Source organism: Prorops nasuta, unplaced genomic scaffold (assembly GCF_024137725.1).
Source record: "Prorops nasuta isolate Cenicafe-Biocafe unplaced genomic scaffold, Cenicafe_Pnas_1.2 PNAS00010, whole genome shotgun sequence".
In the NCBI taxonomy this organism is placed as follows: Eukaryota; Metazoa; Arthropoda; class Insecta; order Hymenoptera; family Bethylidae; genus Prorops; species Prorops nasuta.
In genome coordinates, this window is record NW_027116807.1 from 7,169,612 (window position 1) to 7,191,778 (window position 22,167).

Sequence of the window (22,167 nt, forward strand, 5' to 3'; positions counted from 1 at the left end):
AAGAACATTTTTTTTTCATTCTTTTAACTTTTTTAATAAAAATAACGCACAACGATTTATATTACATAGAATAAGTATTATGTTTTGGTTGGCCTTGCGCATTTGAAACGTTCGTTGGTGGTGTTTGGTCGTCCTGATCGTTTTGACCGCAAGCTTTTCGCACATATTGCGGTGTAACGACCACCTCCTCTTCCATCTCAAGAACACGTTTATCCAGTTCTATACAGGCTGCCATCTCTTTTTCCAGCTTGGCCAACATCTGCGGAGAGTTGTATTTTTCAGGATCATCATGGAAAATTACCATACCATCTTTTTGATTAATAGTTGCAAAAATCTCTCCATCTTCAATCTAAAATGAAAAACATTTATAAATGAATTATGTTCGTATAAAAAAGTGAGATTAATGAAAAATGTTATACCATATTTAAAATATATTTTTCTGCCTCTGCCGGACCTGACAATTGAACTCGACTTGCCACATCGGTTAAACTGAGGGTTAAAAATGTTTTAGTGAGCCTTTGAATGTTCTTTTTGTACAAAGAGCTCAATACTTGTTTTACTAAACCCAAATTTCTATCTCTTGTATACAGTTCATGAAATTTGGATATTACATTTCTCACTTCATCACAACTATTGGTCGAGTAAGCTGTTGCCAATTCTAAATAAGATTGACTCAAAGGTTTAATAAACCTATTGACAACCTGACTTGTGCAAGGTGGAAGAGGTGGAAATCTTCCCCATAATATTAAGCAGACCAGGATATCTTTTTTATATGCTTCCAGCATTATGTGACTAACAGCAACAGCAGGGGTAGTTACGCATACTTCAAAGAAATATTCTGCTCTATCATAATTCTTTAATGCAGTATATATCATACCTCCATAATAGTAATACAATAAGAAATACTTTGCATCAGGTTGTCCAGTTTCTTTGCTGATACTTGTTACATCAGTATCTAGAAACTCTAAAGCAGGCTTAAAACTTTTTGAGAGAAGGCATAATTGACACAAATCTGCATGTATAGGAGTTAACTGGCTATCAAATAATTGTATTTTACGTATTGCTCGACGTAACAGCTCTATGCCTCTGAGTGGTACCTGAAGTTCAACCAGTGTCTGTGTAAGCATATGACACAATTCTGCGACTAAAAACCCAAAAACTCTCATAAAGCATTTTTTTCCACACTTTAATCCTCAGTTACAGCATTGCATCAATCTAGCATATTTAGTATCTTTAAAGTATGAGACATTTTTGAATTCCTTTTAAAATATATCACATATCTGTACAATCAGCTTTTAATTGTCTTTTCTACCTTATCAATTTGCTTAAAAATTTACAAAATGTAATTAAAATTTGATGGAATACAGTAAGAAAATAGCATTTAAGACTGATCTATATACTATATAAACATTATTCAAATACAGTGTTGTAACTGATGGTTAAATTTTTAAACTTACAATGGTCGCAGGCAAATCTTATTTGCTCTCCATTACAGCCTATAATAAATTCTTGAACTTGATTGAACAATGGCTTGTAGGTATCTGGGTTAATAATACCACCAGGGCTTGGCAATGCAAATTTAACGCAGAGTACTGCCAATACACCAAGGGAGTGTTGTTGTAAATCTAAAGTCTCTAAAACATTATCCAGGTGTTCCCCATTTTCCATTAGAAGTTCAGTACTTTTACCAATAATACCAGCTAACTCGGTTAAGTTTCCTAAAAAAATCGTAAAAATTTAATAAGTACAATATAACGATAAATAATGTATTTTTTGCAGGTTAAGTTACTCAGCAGGGAAAACTTGCAATACCAATTTCATACCTTGTGTGGAAAGTGTTTGTACATTATTAACAAATTGTTCTAACGCAGATGCCATTTTTAATATTATGTTCCTTTCTTAAAAGTGCGTTTAACAATAATAAATAGCGACTATCCACAAGAAATCACTGCCACTTACTAACGATGACGTTTAGAAAAGTTTTGCGGTGTTTTGAAGAACAACACACTCAACACAGCACAGTGGCACACACTGGCACACACAGTACACAAATCACAAACACGGCAAACACGCTACTAACATCTCATGAAGTAAGTCGCTTATCTCGCCGGTTCCATTAACCAATCAGAATTCACGCTGCGAGATGCGTAAACTATAAAGCGCGCTCCTCCAAATTCCCGAAATCGAAACAAAGAAATAATAACATTATCTAAATCAATCATTTAAAAATTCATAATACTTTATTTCTCTGTAAAACGCTAAACCTTTTTCTATATCAAAGATGGATAATTTTTCCAAGAATATTCTTACACGAAACCTAGTAAATTTATGGGGTTGCTATGCAACATTTACCCTTCGCCGTTTGTTTAGCCAAGTGGAAACGCTTTGCAGTGTTCGATTACGGTGGAAAGTAGAAACAAACTTATAAATTAGAATGTCGAGTAAAAGTTATGACGAGCTTTGGTCGAGAGCCACTGTGGAACTAGAGGAGTTGCTACAGCTTGATTCGAATCTTCAAAGTGCTAAACCTCAAAAAGATAGGGGAAAAGCACGAAAAATTGTCTCACAGCTATACGTAAAGTACACTTTAATTTTCAATAAACTGGAGGAATGCCATGATCAGATGGTGCAGCCACAGAAGCGGATTTTATTAAAAAAGATGATAGACTCTGCAATGGGAAGAATATTGGAGATCAAGCATGAATTAGTGGACATTGATTTGTCGGAAATTAATTATTGTGAAGATGTATTGATCGAATGTGGAGTTACTCCTCAGGAAGCGGAAATTAGAGTGCCGAAGTATTTCACGAGAGAGAGGTTAGAAGAGATAAGGGAAAAGAGGAACTTTATGGAAAATACGTTAAGAATGTTGGGGGCTCTGGACGAAGTGGTCGTTACGAAAAAAATGACGGAGTCCGAAGCCATTAGACTCATTCAGGTGCTACAGTGTTTGAAAATGTGAATGAGTCTTTACAGTTAGGTATATATGAGTAGTACCAGAGCTAAACTGTTTACATTTTCAGTCGCACGAGCGTGCTAGGCAAGGTCGCCTGAGGTTTCAGTTTATGAAAGAGATTCGCGAGACGAAGGAAAGATCGGCCTTAAAACCGGAAGTTCAAGAAGACGACGAATTTAGCGGAAGAGCAGCCGCCTTAAGGATTCAGAAGGTCTGGAGAGGTTATAGAACTAGGCGACAAATTCGAAAGAGACGCATCGAAGAAATGTTACTGATCGGTAATACATGTAAATATTTACTTTTCACAGGCAAAGAAATCACAGATACTATTTTATGATAATTATTTGCATATAGGTATGGTGCAGCCTTGTCAGTCTGTGATAGAGAATGCAAGGCAAGCGGAAAAAGTTAAGCAGATCAGATACGAGAAACAATTGGAATATGGAAAATCATACGAGGCTTTGGCAAATGAAATTAGGGAAAGAGTTAGCAAGGAGAAAAGCGCGATAATGGAGGAAAATATTCGAATTGAAATTCGAAAATGGATAAACACTTGTTTTCAGGAAACTGGAAAAATTCCGGATTTACCATCCATCGAGAGTGGAGGCTCCAAGATTCTTTTCAGCAGACAAGTGACGTTTCTCGTCTGTTTGTTATATCTCTCTAAAAATTGCTTATAGGAATTTTTTATGTAGGGCACTGAGAGCAGTATTAGTAAATCCACGGCTATATCGTCGAAAGAGTCGAAGAAATCGAAAAGAACGAAAACGTCGAAGAAGGAAAGCGAATCGGAACAATCGGAAGACGAGACCGAGACAGGATACAAATCGACAATATCGAATTTTCTACCCGAGTTGATCCAGTCGAATCAGGAATACAAGGACGTTTGGAGAGAAAAGGAGAGATTTAGTGAAAAACCGTACGTTGATATGATAGAGGCGGAAAAAACGAAGGAACTGGAGGATGGAATTAGATTAGGAGTGGATAATGTCATGAGAGGTATGATATTCTTTTTTCGCTTTCCGTGAGAGTCGAAATTGAAATGATTTTTCATTCCAGGCGACATCGAGGCTCTGCAGGCAGCGCTGGACAGGGACAAAGGAATAAAAGGTAAACGTGGCAAGAAACCACAGAAACGAATTCGCCGAAGTGGAAAGAAAAATAAACGAAAGAGAGAAAAGGATCTTACCCCCGACCGAACAACCGAATCCCTTTTCGAGGAACTTCTTACGCAGGGTATCATTAAACTGCATCGAGAAATTCCACTGAACGACTTTAAAGGTGAAAGATCCTACGCCAATTACGATCTGCGAGAAAAGGAGAAGGATCCTCTCCCAGCTATAGGTGAGGAGAATATGGAAAAAAAGGAAGTTTCATAAGGGAGAGTAAGAAATTGCATTGAAATTCTTACAGGGGACATAAGACAGCTGATCAAGGAATACTGCATTCTTCCACTTGGAAATAGCTTTGTTAGAGAATTCACTCCACTCGTAAGATCAGTTTTGATAGCTGGACCACATGGTAGTGGCAAAAGGATGCTGGTTAATGCCATTTGTACCGAACTAGGAGCTACGCTTTTCGATATAACAGCTAGTAACATTGCAGGAAAATATCCTGGAAAAACTGGCTTGATCATGCTTGTCCATTTAATATCAAAGGTTTGATTCTTTTTTTTTTTTAATTAGATTTAATTCTGAAGATGTGAAATTTTCGCAGGTATCGAGGCTTCTGCAGCCTTCCATTATTTTCATGGATGGAGCTGAGAAACCGTTTATGAAGAAAGTAGCGAAAAATGATAAGACTGATCCAAAACGTTTGAAGAAAGATTTGCCAAAATTGGTAAAAGGCATCACCAATGAGGATAGAGTGATTTTAATCGGAACTTCCAGCTGTCCCTGGGACGGGGACCCAAAGCTTCTATATCAAACTTACGATAAAGTTATTTATATACCTAGACCGGATTATGGCTCTATGTCAATGATATGGCGAGATTTATTGTACAAGGTATAATACGATCAACGCTGCTATAACGATATATTTTTACGTTATTGTGGATTTCAGTATTCTGGAATCAGCAGACAGTTCGATACTTCGGCTATCGCTAGAGTTTGCGACGGTTTCACAATCGGAGCTGTGCTTTCCGCTATAAATGAGGTAAACTGTTGTATATTATTTATTCTCAGGGAAAGTTCAATTATAAGCATCGATTGACGTTACAGGTGATGACCACTAAACGCATGGTACAGCTGAAATCACATCCTTTGACTCATGGAGAATTAATTAACGCTTTGAGCTCCCGAGATCCAGTTTATAGAGAGGAGGAAGATGCTTTCTTAGGTTTAAATTTATTAAATATTCGTTAATGATGATTTGTTTTTCCCTGCAAAAAGTGACGAAATTTTTTGCTTAGGTTGGCTGTCAAAAACACCGACTTATCGAAAAAAGCAAAGGGTTATAGAATTGGAATTGCAAAAATTAGAGGAGGCAAATGAACAGAAGAAAAAGAAACAAAAAGCGAAAGGGAAAATCTAATGTGTGGTATTTACCCCTAAAAATTTCAAGCAGAAACGTGCGTAAGCAAAAGGTAAACACATCGTGACCGATGTGCTTGTGTTAGGGATCAAAGTGTCAAGAGACGACGAGATAGCTGCGTCGTTCAGTCACGAAAGGAACGAAAAATCCATCGAACTGGTGGTATTAAATGCTTCAAGGTCAAGGAAAAACTTTTTACTAAGATGCTGTAACAGATGCAATTACGTCATTTGTCAAATGTCATCAGATGAGATTATTAGGGATTAGAATTTTTCTAATTAAACTATTCGATTAACACCTCTTAAATGAGGCCTCTTATGGTCGAACGATCCCTTTTGATAAAGTGCGATATAAATGAGCAGGATGTTTCTTTCAAATCTGATCCAACTAACACAAAGGTCTTGTTAAGCCTTAATACAGATGGAAATGAAAATCATACATCGTTTTATTTTTACATTGCACTCAATCATCTTATTTCATGCCATACCGATGTAATTTAATTAAGGCGTTGGTGCATTTGTGATAATGCGTCTTTAGGGATATCGCATTGCACATTTAACATTAAGAAACATTTTGTTTAACATAAAAATTTTCCAATACCACAGAGCATTCTTCTGACGACTTTCGATGTCGATATAGCGTTCGTTATATGAAGGGTATACGTGGAGATAAGCTCTTAACATTTCTCATATCATTTTTTCCACCCAATCAGTGTCAGACGAAAAGTTCCATACATAAAACGTGTTCCATAAATGCGTCGAACAAAAGTCACAAGACGTATAACCTCTAATGTATATATTTAACTAATTACTGATGACAAGAAAAAACGAGAGAAAAAAGTTTGTTTCTTTACCGAAAATCTGAGAGATTAGCACGTGTGATGATAAAATTACAAAAAACTTTTCATCAGCTCCAGTGTAGGTCTTCATGCATGAAGAACGTGCGGAAAGTTCGCTGCCGTACACGATTATCGAATACCGTATCATTACAAGCATTTCCCTACCTATTTATTGCGCTCTGCTTCTCTCGTCCCGTTATTCGACGCTAACTCAAATTTTACCGTCATAAAAATCTTGACCTATTTCTAGTCTTCTCGTTCAATTTTGGATCTACACAATGAGAAGGCTTAATTATTATTGACAAAATGAACAAAGAAATAATAAACATGGATTCTCTTGTGTTGGAGAATGGAAAACAGATTTTTGTAATTCCCCCGATGATTGGAGAAAGGTGATTGGCCAAATAGGTGAGTTTCCGAACGCACTGTTGCAGTCGTGCAGTTTATCGATCGGTGGTCGGTGGATGCAACGGTTTCTCTACAGTTCCTCTCTCCTTCTCTCTCTGAATATTGCATAATACAAAGAGGATATAGCGTGAGAGAAGGTAACACGTGATGAGCGCGTGAATTCGTATCACGATTTTCTTTATTTGAGAAAAATTTCCAGAATATGAAATAATGTTAAGAAACGCCTTATGAAGCACTATATCCGGTTTCGAGCGAATATTTAAAATTCATATTCAAATGTTATTTCGAGTAATTATAATTTAAACAAGTAGGTCGGTTGTAGGGTTAGCTTGATATTGCACTTTAGGAGGGTTGAAGAAGCTGTGATGAAAAAATAAAACGCTTGTAGGTTAGGCTACGATAGGATCGATATCGAAAATGGAAAAAAGGCAATGAGTAAAAAGTAAAAAGGATGCTGGGGTTCATACAGATCATCTAATCGCGTATACAGAAGAATATCCATTTGAGCACGGCGACGATGTGTGCCCATCTCTGACAGAAAGTGTGACAGGAGTTAGCCGATTGGTAGATGGGCGCATGCGCGACTGGAAGGAGCTTTCTGATTGGCTAGTAGCACATGGTCTGACATCAGACCACGGGGCCGGTCCAATTCAATAATAACGAGATGTTCTCGAGCGGGACGCCAGCTAGTCATTTGCTATGTGCCTGTGAAATTTGTGTGGCATCGTCAACTATAAAGACGCACATGTACGTCTCTCTCTAGTTCTATTCTAATTATATTATTACGTGTTATTAAATTTCCTCCACTTCAGACACTTGGATTTATTTAACCTCTAAAAAACATTTTCACATTGTGTGTGTTTCAATAAAACCCAGTTTTTCCAAGAGCAAGGATTACGTAGTGCGTCTGGTGAGTACTAAAAAATGTTTAATAAATAGTTTTTCCTTTAGCTTATTTTATATCCTTCGACATTAATCTCATTTCCCTCGGTTCGGTTCAAACTAATGCTTAATATAGCTTTATCAAGATTCTCGACTGTTACGAACGCTGTCTTTCAATTCTTCGCAAACGTAAACAATGAGACCTGTCCTACTTGTCATCCGAACATTAATATATGTGACACTTTTGTCAACCGTTACTGTATTTCTAATCAAAGCATTCCTCTTAGACAAATGAAATGTGGTATTTTCTTCCAATCTATTTTATGTCGCTTTCTCTCTTTTGAGTAACAATGAATATCGAATCTCTTTTTGTCAGTTTTCACAATTATATTTTATGCTTCGGTTATTACGTATTAAATCCCTTTGGCTCTCTCGCATTTCGTTACTTTATTGACTTATTTTTACTTTTACTTTAACATTAAATTACTACGTAAAAACTATGATTGGCAAGATATAATTGCACTCGACTGTTGTGAATCTCTTTGCGACGGGATCCGCGTGAAAGTTTAACCGACAAACGACAACAACTCTTTGGCGGGCCTAGTCAGGCGCCCCCAGGCACGCGTTATTCCAAACTACAAAGACGAATACGTTTAAACACGTGTTGTAAGAAAGCGTTATACTTTTTTGCTCGTTTCTCAGCATGAAAAATAGAATAATAATTCTGACTTCAAATCGATCCAGTCTCGGAAGAAAATAAATTTCTTAGGAAAGGTCACTGGAATCGAAAGAATTCGCTGATTGAACGCTTCGGCAAATGTTATTTAATTGTCGGCTGGCTTGACGGAGATCTTACTACTTGAGCGTGAATACGCTCAAGCTCCATGTACGGATTCATTTCGATTTTCTACTGCTCTTCTCTCGACTAGATGACCAATCTAATCAACTTGCGGAGAATCTTTGGCCCACTATTCAATTGTGAAAGTACCGTTCCCCACCTCCTGAAATGACATACCTTTCAACCAATGAACGGATATTATTTTAAAATACATATATAGCTTCGAAAAAATACGTTTCGTTTGTTTCACTAAAAACAGAAAATTTTATATTTCACGTTACTCAATTTTTGATAAGAGTGATTGACCTCTCGACCCGTCAGTAGTATACAAGACTTGATCTATTTTCACAACAGGTTCAGGGTAGTATAATTTAATAATAAAAATAGACTGGAAATATATATAGAGAATCACTTCAAATGTCTTTAAAAGCTTCTTAGATCATTGATCCACCAATCAATCCTCGATTAGGCGAATACACGAGTGTCTTTGTTGGTATCGTATTATCGGATCGTGATTGTATGTAAAACTAGACCCGCCGACAAATTGACACTTGACCCTATCGAGCGTTGATTATTAATGAATCGGTGTAATTATCAGATTGATCATTGAAAATTCAGTCCATGCATGCAAAATTTATAGCGCTACGGAAATTGTTGGATAATCGATTTTTTATCGCTCTTCGATTTATGCTCATTGTAGAACAACCAACTGTAAGACTATATAGGGATGATAATAATTTCTGCAGCTTTGCATCGGGTGATGTGTCTTTTTCTCTCACTTTTCAAACATATTATGTTAAATGCACTTGTCGATTGTCGTCAAGAAACACCTGTATCTGTTGATGTACCAGCGTCATGATTTTTTCCGTTTTGTTACTACGCAGGTATACCAGAAAATTTTTAAGCTAATAGAAAAATTTGCCTATTTATACAATTTTGTATTCCTGCATAAATCGATGAATCTAATCGTGTATTGATGCGTAATAGAGTCAACCATTCAACGATAACGTAATTAGGGTTATTGTAAATTTTTGAAAAGTTTCGGAAGAATTTAAGTGAAGAAAAATCAAGTGGCAATATAATCGCTTAATTCAATTGAACTGCAAGCTGGGTCTGCTCAATTACGTTTTGTTTGCTGAGTGACTGGTGTGTTATATCTATAGACAATCGATATGATTGCGCGGTGTATTCACTTTGCTCTCGCTCATTCAAATATTCTTTACGCTCTCTGTCAAGGTCAGCACTGCTTGCTGTCTTGATGTCATCTCATATTTTCTCAAGCATCGTTCGACTAGAGAACGGCATTTCAGCAAAGGTTAGCACCTTCGTTTATTTCTTCCTCAAACATTTAGAGAACTTCCGTCAGTTTCCCAAAAGAACTATTCAATCTCTCTTTCTCAATTACATTGAGCCTTTTTTTTATCTTTCCTAGAAAGGTTTGCAATTAAAATCTTAAAATTAAAGGAGCTTCTGCCATCAAAAATGTAAACTATTAAATGCTGAAAAGTGTTTATTTTATTTCTCGAAAAAAATTGTTAAAGAAATAGTGTAGTTTAATAAAGATTAAAAATCTACTTGAAATTTGAATGGATTGATTAAAACCTCTAAAACTATAAGAACCTTCTGAAATTTTCCTAAAAGATCGACTAAACGTTGAAAATTGCTTTTTCATCTTTCTTATAGAAATTTTTGTAGAGATAGTGAGTGAATGATAAATGATGAACGAATTATTTGAAATAGTAGTAGATTAACAGAGAGTCTTCAAAGAAAATCGGAAAGAAAAATTGGGTTAGCGAAGAATAAGCATTCAGTTGACAAGCGTTTCTAGATAAGAAATCTGACTTTACCGATAAGGTAAACGACACATTGGATTTCTAATGATGCAACTGTGCCTATTATTAATATTTATTTCTAGTACCCCAAATGCAAATAAATTCTATTAGCATTTACTTTTTCTGCATACTCAAGAATTTTTTGTGACCTATTACTGCAGGATTCGCCGCAATTGAACCATTATTAGATCTATCATCTCTATAGTCTCAGCTATCAATCAGGCCAAATCGTTCCGATTGGATTATTAGCCTTTCATGGTCAACGATGTTTATACACATTTTAACGCTTCTCCTTATGCCATTATACCATTCTATACACAATTCATCTTAATTGCAGTGTAAACTTTTGCATATATCACGTTTCTTTTTTACTTTCCTTACACACAATTTTACAATCATTATTTGTATTTAAAACAAAAATACACAATTCTCAATTCTAATTTATTTCTTCGATAATGACGTAGAAAAACGATTTAAGCAATTGTATCGTTATACCTCAAGGTTTTTCTTAATTCAAAATTATTGTTTTACAAGTTCTAAGCAATTAATTGGAAGTATCAGCTGGGGGTAGTTTTTTTAGTTACTTTATCACATCCATAAATAAGGAAAAATGTTGTGTGAATAAATTTGATAGGAGAGTCACTCGTCATAGGATTTTTACGACATAGTCTACTGATAAGATGATTTACGAAATCAAAAGCTGTACAGCTGAACATTGCGTGAGTATAATATTTATTTTTGTAAAGGAACGATATCATCTGTTGTATCACGAGAACTCCACGATTACTGATAATGCTAGACGATCCAAATCAATCGATCATGTTTCAATTTTCGAAATTACATCAAATAAAAATAAATCTTCGCTTATCAATTAGTTTTTCCGTCATAATCTCTACGAAAACTACACTACGATATCATTAAAGATTACCAAATCTATCATTGGTTTCGTCACACGATAAACTTTATTTATTAGTTGTCCGTAAGATGAAAGGGTCAAAAATGATAACGAGGAAGAATTGAGGCCTGGCCACACAGTTGGACCAACAATAAAGCATTAATTTTTAAACCAATCAAGCTGTATCTTTAAATGAGATAAATAAATTTGTAAAAGTGAAACCTGAGAAATGATATAGAAATGAAGAATCATTTTTGATTTGACACTTTATTTTTGATCCAATTGGGATATAAAAGGCACGTGGAAAAAATAAATCACGTCGAATCTCAGCTGATTAATTAAATCACCGAAGAGTTTGTAAATAATGCTTCGAGGGAGGGGGATGAAGCGAATGAAATTGATGAAATTTGTGAGGCGAGCAATCATTGCAAAATTGGTTTATTCTCGAGCGAAGCCAGTTGAGATTACTCAATTAGGCGAACGGCAGACCGGGCTAGCCTGCGCTATAAGTCAATTCGACGCAATTGCCGGTGGCCTTGAAACGAAATTTCTATGCCAAGAAACGTAGTTATGGAAATGACATTATTGTAAAATCAACAGCTTATTTGCATTTCCTAATCTCTTTCCGCTTATAAGCGACAATTTACTACATATAAGCCAACGCATTTCTGTCGCAGTCTACTGTCCACTAGACCCACGCACCGCAGATTCGTTCGCCAAGAGGAACCAAAAACTCGATAAAGATGCCGGCGCAATTCGAAAGCATGAACAACCCGATAGTGATGAATTCCGTAGTCACCAATGGAGGAAATTATCCAATCGACGATGATATTGTTATCACTGGAATCTCAGGTAAAAAATTGTTTTCCATTTTTTTTCTTATCCAATAAAATTTATATTTAACAATTGTCTTTTGGTCGTAGGACGTTTTCCTGAATCTAACACAATGGAAGAGTTCAAACAGGCTCTGTTCGAAGGCATAGATCTGGTGACTGACGATGAGCGTCGATGGCCGAATGGTCTGCACGGACTTCCGGATAGAACTGGAAAGCTGAAGGACTTAAGGTGCTTTGATAATACCTTCTTCGGCGTCCACGCGAAGCAAGCGGATGTTATGGACCCACAATTGAGAATGTTGCTCGAGGCCACCCACGAGGCTCTGATCGATTCTGGCTACAATCCGGCCGAAGTCCGAGGAAGCAATACCGGTGTTTTCCTGGGCATATCAAGCTCGGAGTCGGAGGAATACTGGACCCAAAATGCTGATGGTGTTACTGGTGTGTAGTAGTGTTATTAAGGTTTCACACTTGAAACGTCTTGAAGCATACTTGTAAAAGAACATGTTTTATGTCTGTAATTATTAATGTATGGAAATTTTGCGTAAGATCTTTCTGAATGTTAATGGTAAGATACTTCGGAAAAGAGTCTATGCAAAAATGGACCATTTCTTATATTTACGAAGATATGTGTTTTTGCTAGTGTCTGTGCTCCAGGACTTTTTAAATGCACGTATATTAATAGTTCGAATTACGAATGATAATGATGTAATTTATTTTGTAGGATACGCTTTAACCGGGTGCAGCAGATCAATGTTCCCCAACAGGATTTCATTCACCTACGATTTCAATGGACCTAGTTATGCTGTAGACACAGCTTGCTCCTCGTCGTTATACGCTATGAGCCAGGCAGTAGCAGCGATACGTGCAGGACACTGCGATGCAGCCATCGTAGGTGGTGCCAATCTGCTCTTGAAGCCCATTTCTTCTTTACAATTTCACAAACTCAGCATGTTATCCTCTTATGGAGCCTGCAAAGCCTTCGACGTCACTGGAAAAGGCTACGTTCGTTCCGAGGCGGTTGGTGTCATGTTCATTCAGAAGTCTAAAAATGCTAGGAGAAACTATGCCACCGTTGTTAACGCCAAGACCAACACGGATGGTTATAAAGTTCAGGGAATCACTTTCCCCAATGGTCAGATGCAAAACAAATTGATGAAAGAAGTTTACACCGAGAGTGGTATCAATCCAGCTGACGTAGCCTATGTGGAAGGTCATGGAACTGGTACGAAGGTTGGAGATCCACAGGAAGTTAATTCTATTGCTGACCTCTTCTGTAAAGATAGGAAGACTCCGTTGCTCTTAGGATCCGTGAAATCCAACATGGGACATGCCGAACCTGCCAGTGGGTTCTGTTCGATCGCCAAAGTCCTCATAGCAATGGAGGCTGGTCTTATACCAGGCAATCTGCACTTCAAGGACCCCAATCCTGATATCCCAGCACTGCTCGATGGGCGGATCCAGGTTGTGGATAAAAATCTGCCTTGGAAGGGTGGACTGGTGGCTATAAATTCATTTGGATTTGGTGGGGCGAACGCTCACGTTATACTGCGTAGTAATCCTAAACCTAAATTGGCACCAGTCATTGCTAGGGAACTCCCAAAACTCGTAGGAGTTTCTGGGAGAACTTCAGAAGCCGTTACCACGTTACTGGAAAAAGCCCAGGAGAATAGAGAGGACGACGAATTTATCTCTTTACTCCATGATGTGCATAAAAGTAACATTGTAGGCCACAGTTTGAGAGGTTTCCAAATTTTAGGAGAAGACCCTATTAGGGAGATTAATGAATGCAGCACAGAACCTCGTCCAATTTGGTACGTCTTCTCCGGAATGGGATGCCAGTGGGTAGGAATGGGTCAACAACTGCTTTGTATCGATGCTTTTAATCGAAGCTTGCGTCGATGCTCCGATGCTTTGAAGCCAGAAGGCATCGACTTGATGGACCTCATCATGAATGGCACCAATGACACTTATGAAAATATTCTTTACAGCTTTGTGACCTTGGCTGCCATTCAAGTAGCCTTGGTAGATCTTTTGAATTTGTTAGGAATTACTCCTGATGGAATCATTGGACATTCTGTAGGCGAATTGGGTTGTGCCTATGCTGATGGCACTTTTACAGCTGAACAGACAGTCTTGGCAGCTTACTGGCGAGGAAAATCTATCCAGGACTCGAAAGTGATTTCTGGTAGTATGGCTGCTGTTGGTCTCAGCTGGGAGGAAGCCAAGAAGAGGTGCCCACCGGAAATTATACTAGCCTGTCACAATTCATCAGACTCCATAACTATCTCAGGACCCACTGGTGCTATTGAGAAATTCGTGGCTCAGCTACAGAAGGAGGAAATTTTTGCCAAGATGGTCAAGAGCTCTGGATATGCTTTCCATAGCAAATACATTGCTGATGCTGGTCCGAAATTGAGATCCTCGTTGGAGCAAATCATCACCAATCCAAAGCCACGTTCTTCAAAATGGATCTCCAGTTCCATTCCTGAATCTGCTTGGGCCAGTCCATTGGCTCAGCTGAGCTCGCCAGCCTATCACGTGAACAATTTGCTATCTCCAGTTCTATTTCGAGAGGCTGTGTCCAAGATCCCAGAAAATGCCATTGTCATAGAGGTTGCTGCTCATTGTTTACTCCAAGCCATCCTTCGTCGTTCCCTACCCAAAACTGTAAGCAACATAGGTCTCCATAAACGAGATCATGTAAATAACTTGGAGTTCTTGTTGACCAATGTTGGAAAACTGTACGTAGCTGGGGCCCAACCACAAATCTCGAAATTATATCCACCAGTGAATTATCCTGTTGGACGTGGTACTCCTGGTCTCAGTTCTCTGATAAAGTGGGACCATTCCATGGAATGGAGTGTAGCAAGTTTCGCAGGAAAATCTTCGAGGTCAGGAGAGATGATAGTAGAGTACGACTTGTCCAAGGAATCAGATGCTTACATAGCCGGTCATACCATAGATGGTCGTGTCCTCTTCCCAGCTACAGGATACTTGACTATTGTTTGGAAGACCTTTGCCAAGCTAAGACAAGTGGAATTCGACAAGTTACCAGTTGTCATTGAAAATATAAGTTTTCAACGAGCAACTATTATGCCTAAAGAGGGATCTGTAAAGTTCCTCATCAACATCTTTGAAGGTACAGGTGACTTTGAGATTGTTGAAGGTGGATCCGTTGCTGTAACTGGAAAAATTCGAGTAGCTGAAAATATTGAAAAGGAACAGCTTGATTTACCAGCTCCTGTGGTTAAGAATGATAAGGAATTATTAGACTTGAATACTGGAGATATTTACAAGGACCTTAGGTTACGTGGATACGACTATGATGGAATTTTCAGAGGAATTAAATCTTCTGATAATCGAGGGATCTCTGGAAAGCTTGTATGGAACAACGAATGGATTTCTTATTTGGATACAATGCTCCAATTCACCATACTTGGAAAGAGTACACCAGCTTTGTTCCTACCAACGCGTTTGCAACAAATCTCTATAAATCCAATTCTGCATAAGAATTTGGTATCTGAGCTTCCGGAAGGAGAGGGACTTCCGGTTCACAATTATTCCAATATTAATATTGTTAAATCTGGAGGTGTGGAGATTAGAGGAATGAAAGCATCTCTGGCACCACGAAGACAACAGGCTCAAGCAGATCCCAAACACGAAAGGTACACATTTGTACCTTACGAAAATCTCCAGGCACTGGCTGAGGATCCTGAAAAAGCGAAACAACACGCATTAACAGTTCTTCTGCAAATTGTATCTGAAAATCTTCTAAACTTGAAGATCAAGGCTGTCGAAGTAGCTGGAGAACGGTCTGCAGAGTCTCTTCTGGCTCCAAACATTTTAGATATTCTTTACAGCGAACCTTCTCTAAACGTTGAGCTTCAGGTAACTTCATCATCACCAGAAGTATACGCGTCCGTTCTGGAACCATTGAACGTAAAAGCAGTTGCGAAAGATATCAATGGGACACCAGTTGGTCAAGATCTACATCTGGTGGTAGCAGCGGATGTCCTTAGCAACAAATGTGTAGCTGCACTGAAAAATATATCACAATCCTTAAAACCAGGTGGCTTTGTGATTCTGGAGGAAACCGGAAACGCAGATACCAGACTGTTGAAGTCCTCAGAATTGTTAATGGCTGCGAAACAATCTGTTCCAGGCAAAAGTTATATATTATTGAAGAAGCAGGAGGAAAGGGAAGAGCCTATAATAATACAAATCACCGAGCGTAATTTCTCTTGGTTGGAGGGTGTAAAGGCTGCTCTGAAGAAATCTGAAATTGAAGATCAGGAAGTATTGCTGGTTAGCCAAGGCGAAGAATTGCTGGGTATGATTGGTCTCATGACTTGTATCAGGAGAGAAGCTGGGGGGAACAATGCTCGTTACGTTTTCATCCAAGACAAGAATACTCCTAAATTCGGATTGAATGCTGAATTTTATGTCAGTCAACTGAGTAAGCAGTTGTCGACAAACGTGCTTAAAGGAGGACAATGGGGAAGTTACAGACATTTGTGCATCGAGCAACAAAACGACGTGGCTTCCCTTCAGGTTGAGCATGCTTATATAAATACCTTGACCAGAGGTGATCTCACCAGTTTAAGGTGGATCGAGAGTCCACTGTGTTACTACCAGCATGAGAGAAATCCAAACAAAGAATTCTGCAATGTCTACTATGCACCATTGAACTTCAGAGACATTATGTTGGCTACAGGAAAATTGCCACCTGATGCATTGCCAGGAGACATGGCTAATCAGGATTGTATTTTAGGTCTGGAGTTCTCAGGTAGAGACAGCCAAGGTCGTAGGGTCATGGGAATGGTGGATGCAAAGGGTTTGGCAACAACCCTACTGGCAGATCCTGGTTTCCTTTGGGAAGTTCCTGATCAGTGGACTTTGGAACAAGCTGCTACTGTTCCAGTGGTCTATGCAACCAGTTATTATGCACTTTGTGTCAGAGGCAGATTGCGACCAGATGAATCAGTTCTGATCCATGCTGGTACTGGTGGTGTAGGTCAGGCCAGTATTGCAATCGCCCTTCATGCAGGCTGCAAAGTCTTCACCACAGTTGGTACCCAGGAGAAACGAGACTTCCTCAAGAAGACCTTCCCCCAACTGACTGACAGGAATATTGGAAACTCACGAGATACCAGCTTCGAGCAATTGGTCCTTTCAGAAACAAATGGCAGAGGAGTTGACCTTGTTTTGAATTCATTGGCCGAGGAAAAACTGCAGGCAACAGTGAGATGCCTTGCTACTGGAGGAAGGTTCCTGGAAATTGGCAAGTTTGATCTTTCCAATAATGCACCTCTGGGAATGGCCTTCTTCTTGAAGAACACCAGCTTCCATGGTATCCTACTCGATAGCTTGTTCAATGAGGACTGTCCTGAAAAGAGGGAAGTGATGAGGCTTGTTAGTGAAGGAATCAAAAATGGAGCAGTTCGACCATTACCCTGCACTGTCTTCTCTGATCAGCAAATAGAGCAAGGCTTTAGGTATATGGCCACTGGAAAGCACATTGGGAAGGTATTACTGAAGATACGAGAAGAGGAGGGCGACAAAATTTGTTCGCCATCTGTAAAAACTGTTTCTGCCATTCCTCGAACTTACATGAATCCAGAAAAGTCTTATGTACTCGTTGGTGGTCTGGGAGGATTTGGTTTGGAACTGGCCAACTGGATGATTACTCGTGGGGCCAATCACATTGTACTCACCTCCAGATCTGGTGTTCGCACCGGGTACCAAGCCCTTTGTATCAGACGTTGGAGAGAGAAGGGAATAAACGTAACAGTATCCACATCTGACGTTACAACTCTGGAGGGAGCAGAAAGGTTGCTGAAAGAGAGCAACAAAATAGCACCAGTTGGAGGAATATTCAATTTAGCTGCTGTTCTACGCGATGCTCTCATCGAGGACCTGGAAGAAGGGCATTACAAATCTGTAACTTTACCAAAGATCGAGGGAACCAAATATCTAGATGAAGCTTCGAGAAAACTCTGTCCATCTCTGGATTACTTTGTATGTTTCTCATCAGTCTCTTGTGGAAGGGGAAACGCTGGACAGACCAACTATGGTATGGCAAATTCTGCTATGGAGAGGATGATGGAAAGAAGGCAAAATAATGGATTGCCTGGCCTTGCCATTCAGTGGGGAGCAATTGGAGACGTAGGATTGGTTATAGGTAAGATAACTTTAACCCTCCATTATTCTTCTTCTTCTTATTATTTACAATATTGGTTCAAACAATTTTTCTTTCATTTCAACAGAAACCATGGGCAATAATGAGACAGAAGTTGGAGGAACCTTGCCCCAACGTATGTGGAGCTGCTTGGCAACAATGGACACGTTCCTTCAGCAACCTCACCCAGTTTTGGCATCCATGGTACTGGCAGAAAAGTTCAATTCAACGGATGTTGGAAATCAAATCAATTTGGTGGATGCGGTTGCTAATATTTTAGGTATCAAAGATGCAAAGACTGTAAATGCCAATAATAGCTTGGCTGACCTTGGAATGGATTCATTGATGGGCACAGAAATTAAACAGACGCTGGAAAGGAATTACGATATTGTGCTGTCGCCACAGGAAATTCGTAGTCTTACTTTTGGAAAGCTGATCGAATTGTCCACATTCACCGAAACGAGCGAAACTGCAGCCACGAACAATCAGCCTGCATTATCAGAATCACCAGAAAACTTGCTCTTTCAATTCTCTGGAACGGAAATGGTACCAACTGATCCTTTGATTCCATTGCCTACGAGCAAGAACACCGGAGAAAAATTATTCTTGGTTCACGCCATTGAAGGAGTCGTAGCTTCCTTAAAGACCTTAACAAATGAACTCGAGAGACCCGTATGGGGTCTTCAATGCACCAAGGATGCTCCCCTTGAGTCGATTCCCGATCTCGCAAGCTTTTATGTGAAAATGATGAAGAAGATTCAGAAATCTGGACCTTATCATTTGTGTGGGTATTCTTTCGGTGCTTGCGTGGCATTTGAAATGGCTCTGCAACTGGAGGCCACTGGAGAAAATGTGGTTTTGACTCTTCTCGATGGCTCCCCTGATTTCATCAATCTACATTGTAAAACGATTGGAAAACAAGCCAATCCAAATGGTGATGATCTGACCACCGAAGGCTTCAAGAAATCCGTAGCCTATTTTGCCAAACAATTTAATCCAGAACTTAACTATGTGAAGGTAAATCAAACTATTTTACAAATTATAAATTTTGTGAAAATAGAAATTAGGTTACTATTAATAACTTTTTTCTATTCAGGCTTATAATCTGATAGCAAAAACGGAGAACGATGAGGAAGCCTTGAAGGTCATGCTTGACCTGATGGGAAAAGTCCCCTTTAAGGCAGAAGATGTGAAAATTGGCGCTACAATGTTCTTCAAGAAATTGTTAGCGGTGAATCTTTACAAACCCGGCCACAAATTAAACGGTGATGTCACACTGGTCAAAGCCAAAGATTCGTACCTCCATATGGATCAGGATTATGGTTTATCAAAGGTAAAAATCTTTTATTCCTTCGATCGATCAATTTTTAATAGTCGACCGATCATGAACCTTACTGATGGGTTATTTGTTTACAGATATGCCAAAAGGTGAAAGTGGAGGAACTCACCGGAAATCACAGAAGCATATTGCAGGGAAGCAGCGTGAAAAAAATCGCGGAGATCCTGCGAACGTAATTAGCCATCGAGAATTCCTATTCGTATTTCAAGCGATATTAGCCTTTTAATATTCCGGCAAAACTTAATGACCAGATCGATCTGTAGTTGATCTCTTCAAAGTTCCTTTTGTATAAAATATTTTTTTTACCGCTTCAGGTACATCGTTAACCTCATTGTTATTAATTCTTGACCGTGTTAAGAGGAGCGTATGTCAAGAAGGAATAACAAAGGTCTCGTTTAAGAATTATTTAACTTAATTAAGATCGATAATTTTCTAAATAATCTTATTAGGATCACTTAACAAACTTACGTATTGTATTATTCCACTAGCTCTTTTTCTGTTTCGTTTAAGCACTACGCGTCTGTTTTATGGTGTCTAGTGGACAGGACACCATGATCAAGGCGCATAGTAGCTGTCTGTATTTAATTTTAATTTCTCTCATTAGCGAAATATATATATCGTTATTGCGTAATTAACGATATGATATTTCAGTGCTGGTAACGTTTTCAAGGCCTTTGATAGGCTTAGACCGAGAATTTTTCCACACTACTGATTACCACGATTGTAAAGATTATTTATTTGATAAAATTATTTAAGTAGTGCATTATTAAGGGTATTATGTATACAAAGCACATATACATAATGAAAAAATATATATTAATCTCTATTGGTGTACATTATTTAATTTTATTTTTGTGTATCGCTATTCAGGCGTACGTTTATTTCGCCAAAGTTAATGATAAAGTGCACATTCCTTATTAATCTTCGTTTATCTTGCATTGTATGTATATTGAGTATACTTTTATAATGATATGTAAAACAAAAAAATATATACTATACGCATATTGCTCATTATAACTCAAGTCTTACATTGGAATTGTACGTTATTGAACACATTCTTATATTTATGTATAATTAGAATGGATTGTTTATTTTTAATAAAATGTTAAGATTATGTTGATGATAAAATTAATTACTTATGTATAAATATATTGATAGAATGGAACTAGTAAAATATCTCACGATATCCCTAAATTACTCTTTCTTTGTTCTACCTTCAATACTGGGATCTGCTATTGCAGCATTAATATCACATGTAAACGATACTGTCAGGGCGTAGCGCGTTCCAGAGGTTACCCTCTCAACCACGTGCAGATTTTCCCTCCCAGAAGTAAAAATGGATACTCTACCTAAAAATTAATATAGAGCAACTCCATTAATTGAACAATTATTTATATTCTTACAAATTACCTTTACGCGGCTCTACTGTTGAATTAACATTCTTATCCATAAATACAAATCTGCCACCTTTGAAATCCCTTTCAAAATCATTTAAATATAACAAGGAAGTATAATGGAATGACTCATATGTCTCTTTATCAACATGTGGATGCCAATATTCGTCGTGAACGGTTTTTGCAGGCGCGCTAGTCATTCTTGAAAAGAACGTCGGTTTTGTTAAGTATATTTTATTGGGATTAACTCCAAAATGATGAGCTATGGCACTCTGAATTTTCGTTTTTACAATCCTGTAATCAAATAAAAATTTTAGCAGCCAGTAAAATTTTAGCAGTTATTGGGAAGAAAAATTCTTACTTGTAAAAAGCAACATCAGCCTGATTAAAGAATTGTTTTCCTTCCTGGAGTGAATAAATATTAATAAATCCTGTCCCTTTGCTCAGAGCACCTGTATGAAGGTCTAAAATACTAGCACCTCCATCAGATCCTCCCAGACTTAATCCATTAATGGCAACATTTAGCAATACATCGGTTTCTGTTGCAGTTATTAATTTATCTGTTATTAATCTACCACATTTAGTTGGCAAGCACCCAGGAAAGTTACCGACTTCAGCTTTATAATCCTCTGAACATTCTAATGCTTGTGCACGATTCATTATAAAATCTTTATGTTTTGCTAATTCTATTTCTTTTTCTTTTTTGCTATTATACCAAACTATTAGCAATACTCCTAATATAAGAATGCAACGGGACCATACACGCTGATAAGGAAATGTCACTGGTGGACCAAATTTCCTGAAAAAACAATAAACAAACAAATATTAGATTAGACTTTAAAGAAACAATTTTTGCTAATAAAAATTAAACAATAGCTAGGGAATAAAATATATTGTTAAGTTTTACTGAAAACAATGAAAGAGAGTTCAACAGTAAATACCTTTCAGCAGTGACTTTGGTTTTTTCATTAATAATCTTTTCCTTAGAATCTTCCTCTTTCCTTTCTATTATTTGCTCTGCAGTAGCATCTTTCCTTTTAACTTTTTTAGCGTCTTTCACCATTTTTTCGCGTACTAATAACTTCTCAAAATGAAAGTAATGTATCCATAAAAGTAAGGATTTAACTATTAAACTGTATTAAACCGTTTTATAAAATTTAAAGCTGCTTAAACCATATACGTTGTTCTAAATGCTTTTTTATTGTCTCCCTGCTGTCAAAAGGACGACGTTCGTGC

At 38.0% G+C, this 22,167-nt stretch overlaps 4 protein-coding genes across 4 annotated transcripts; 2 read left to right on the top strand and 2 right to left on the bottom strand.

Moving 5' to 3' along the window:
* Nucleotides 1-22: 22 nt before the first annotated feature.
* CSN3 (COP9 signalosome subunit 3) lies at nt 23-2,335 on the bottom strand. Its single transcript, XM_066732510.1, has 4 exons — nt 1,824-2,335; nt 1,458-1,718; nt 420-1,144; nt 23-349 (listed from the first exon to the last, which is right to left on the bottom strand). Exons 1-4 carry the CDS (start codon nt 1,876-1,878, stop codon nt 62-64), a joined length of 1,329 nt encoding a protein of 442 aa, XP_066588607.1. The 5' UTR covers nt 1,879-2,335; the 3' UTR covers nt 23-61.
* Nucleotides 2,336-2,434: 99 nt separating this feature from the next.
* On the top strand, nt 2,435-6,523 carry LOC136777235 (dynein regulatory complex protein 11). The gene is made up of 10 exons (XM_066733401.1): nt 2,435-2,938; nt 3,024-3,234; nt 3,311-3,588; nt 3,652-3,955; nt 4,016-4,300; nt 4,370-4,614; nt 4,673-4,960; nt 5,018-5,110; nt 5,176-5,293; nt 5,367-6,523. Exons 1-10 carry the CDS (start codon nt 2,435-2,437, stop codon nt 5,486-5,488), a joined length of 2,448 nt encoding a protein of 815 aa, XP_066589498.1. The 3' UTR covers nt 5,489-6,523.
* Nucleotides 6,524-7,372: 849 nt separating this feature from the next.
* On the top strand, nt 7,373-20,371 carry FASN1 (Fatty acid synthase 1). The gene is made up of 7 exons (XM_066733400.1): nt 7,373-7,644; nt 11,859-12,033; nt 12,105-12,458; nt 12,742-18,201; nt 18,287-19,215; nt 19,295-19,531; nt 19,615-20,371. Exons 2-7 carry the CDS (start codon nt 11,925-11,927, stop codon nt 19,711-19,713), a joined length of 7,188 nt encoding a protein of 2,395 aa, XP_066589497.1. The 5' UTR covers nt 7,373-7,644; nt 11,859-11,924; the 3' UTR covers nt 19,714-20,371.
* A 147-nt stretch (nt 20,372-20,518) lies between these two features.
* Nucleotides 20,519-22,147, bottom strand: LOC136777236 (2-oxoglutarate and iron-dependent oxygenase domain-containing protein 3-like). Its single transcript, XM_066733403.1, has 4 exons — nt 21,873-22,147; nt 21,293-21,730; nt 20,948-21,225; nt 20,519-20,886 (listed from the first exon to the last, which is right to left on the bottom strand). The coding sequence occupies exons 1-4, from the start codon at nt 21,992-21,994 to the stop codon at nt 20,732-20,734; spliced, it is 993 nt and encodes a 330-aa protein (XP_066589500.1). The 5' UTR covers nt 21,995-22,147; the 3' UTR covers nt 20,519-20,731.
* Between the last annotated feature and the right edge of the window lie 20 nt (nt 22,148-22,167).

Coding starts and splice junctions, on each gene's coding strand:
- FASN1 (XM_066733400.1), top strand. CDS start 11,925: ATGCCGGCGCAATTCGAAAGCATGAACAACCCGATAGTGATGAATTCC. Junction 12,034..12,104: donor TGTTATCACTGGAATCTCAG/GTAAAAAATTGT, acceptor TTTTGGTCGTAG/GACGTTTTCCTGAATCTAAC. Junction 12,459..12,741: donor AAATGCTGATGGTGTTACTG/GTGTGTAGTAGT, acceptor TTTATTTTGTAG/GATACGCTTTAACCGGGTGC.
- CSN3 (XM_066732510.1), bottom strand. CDS start 1,878: ATGGCATCTGCGTTAGAACAATTTGTTAATAATGTACAAACACTTTCC. Junction 1,145..1,457: donor AAGATTTGCCTGCGACCATT/GTAAGTTTAAAA, acceptor TTGGGTTTTTAG/TCGCAGAATTGTGTCATATG. Junction 350..419: donor AAAAATATATTTTAAATATG/GTATAACATTTT, acceptor TTTTCATTTTAG/ATTGAAGATGGAGAGATTTT.
- LOC136777236 (XM_066733403.1), bottom strand. CDS start 21,994: ATGGTGAAAGACGCTAAAAAAGTTAAAAGGAAAGATGCTACTGCAGAG. Junction 21,731..21,872: donor ACCAAAGTCACTGCTGAAAG/GTATTTACTGTT, acceptor TTGTTTTTTCAG/GAAATTTGGTCCACCAGTGA. Junction 21,226..21,292: donor GCTGATGTTGCTTTTTACAA/GTAAGAATTTTT, acceptor ATTTGATTACAG/GATTGTAAAAACGAAAATTC.
- LOC136777235 (XM_066733401.1), top strand. CDS start 2,435: ATGTCGAGTAAAAGTTATGACGAGCTTTGGTCGAGAGCCACTGTGGAA. Junction 3,235..3,310: donor CGAAGAAATGTTACTGATCG/GTAATACATGTA, acceptor ATTTGCATATAG/GTATGGTGCAGCCTTGTCAG. Junction 5,294..5,366: donor GGAGGAAGATGCTTTCTTAG/GTTTAAATTTAT, acceptor TTTTTTGCTTAG/GTTGGCTGTCAAAAACACCG.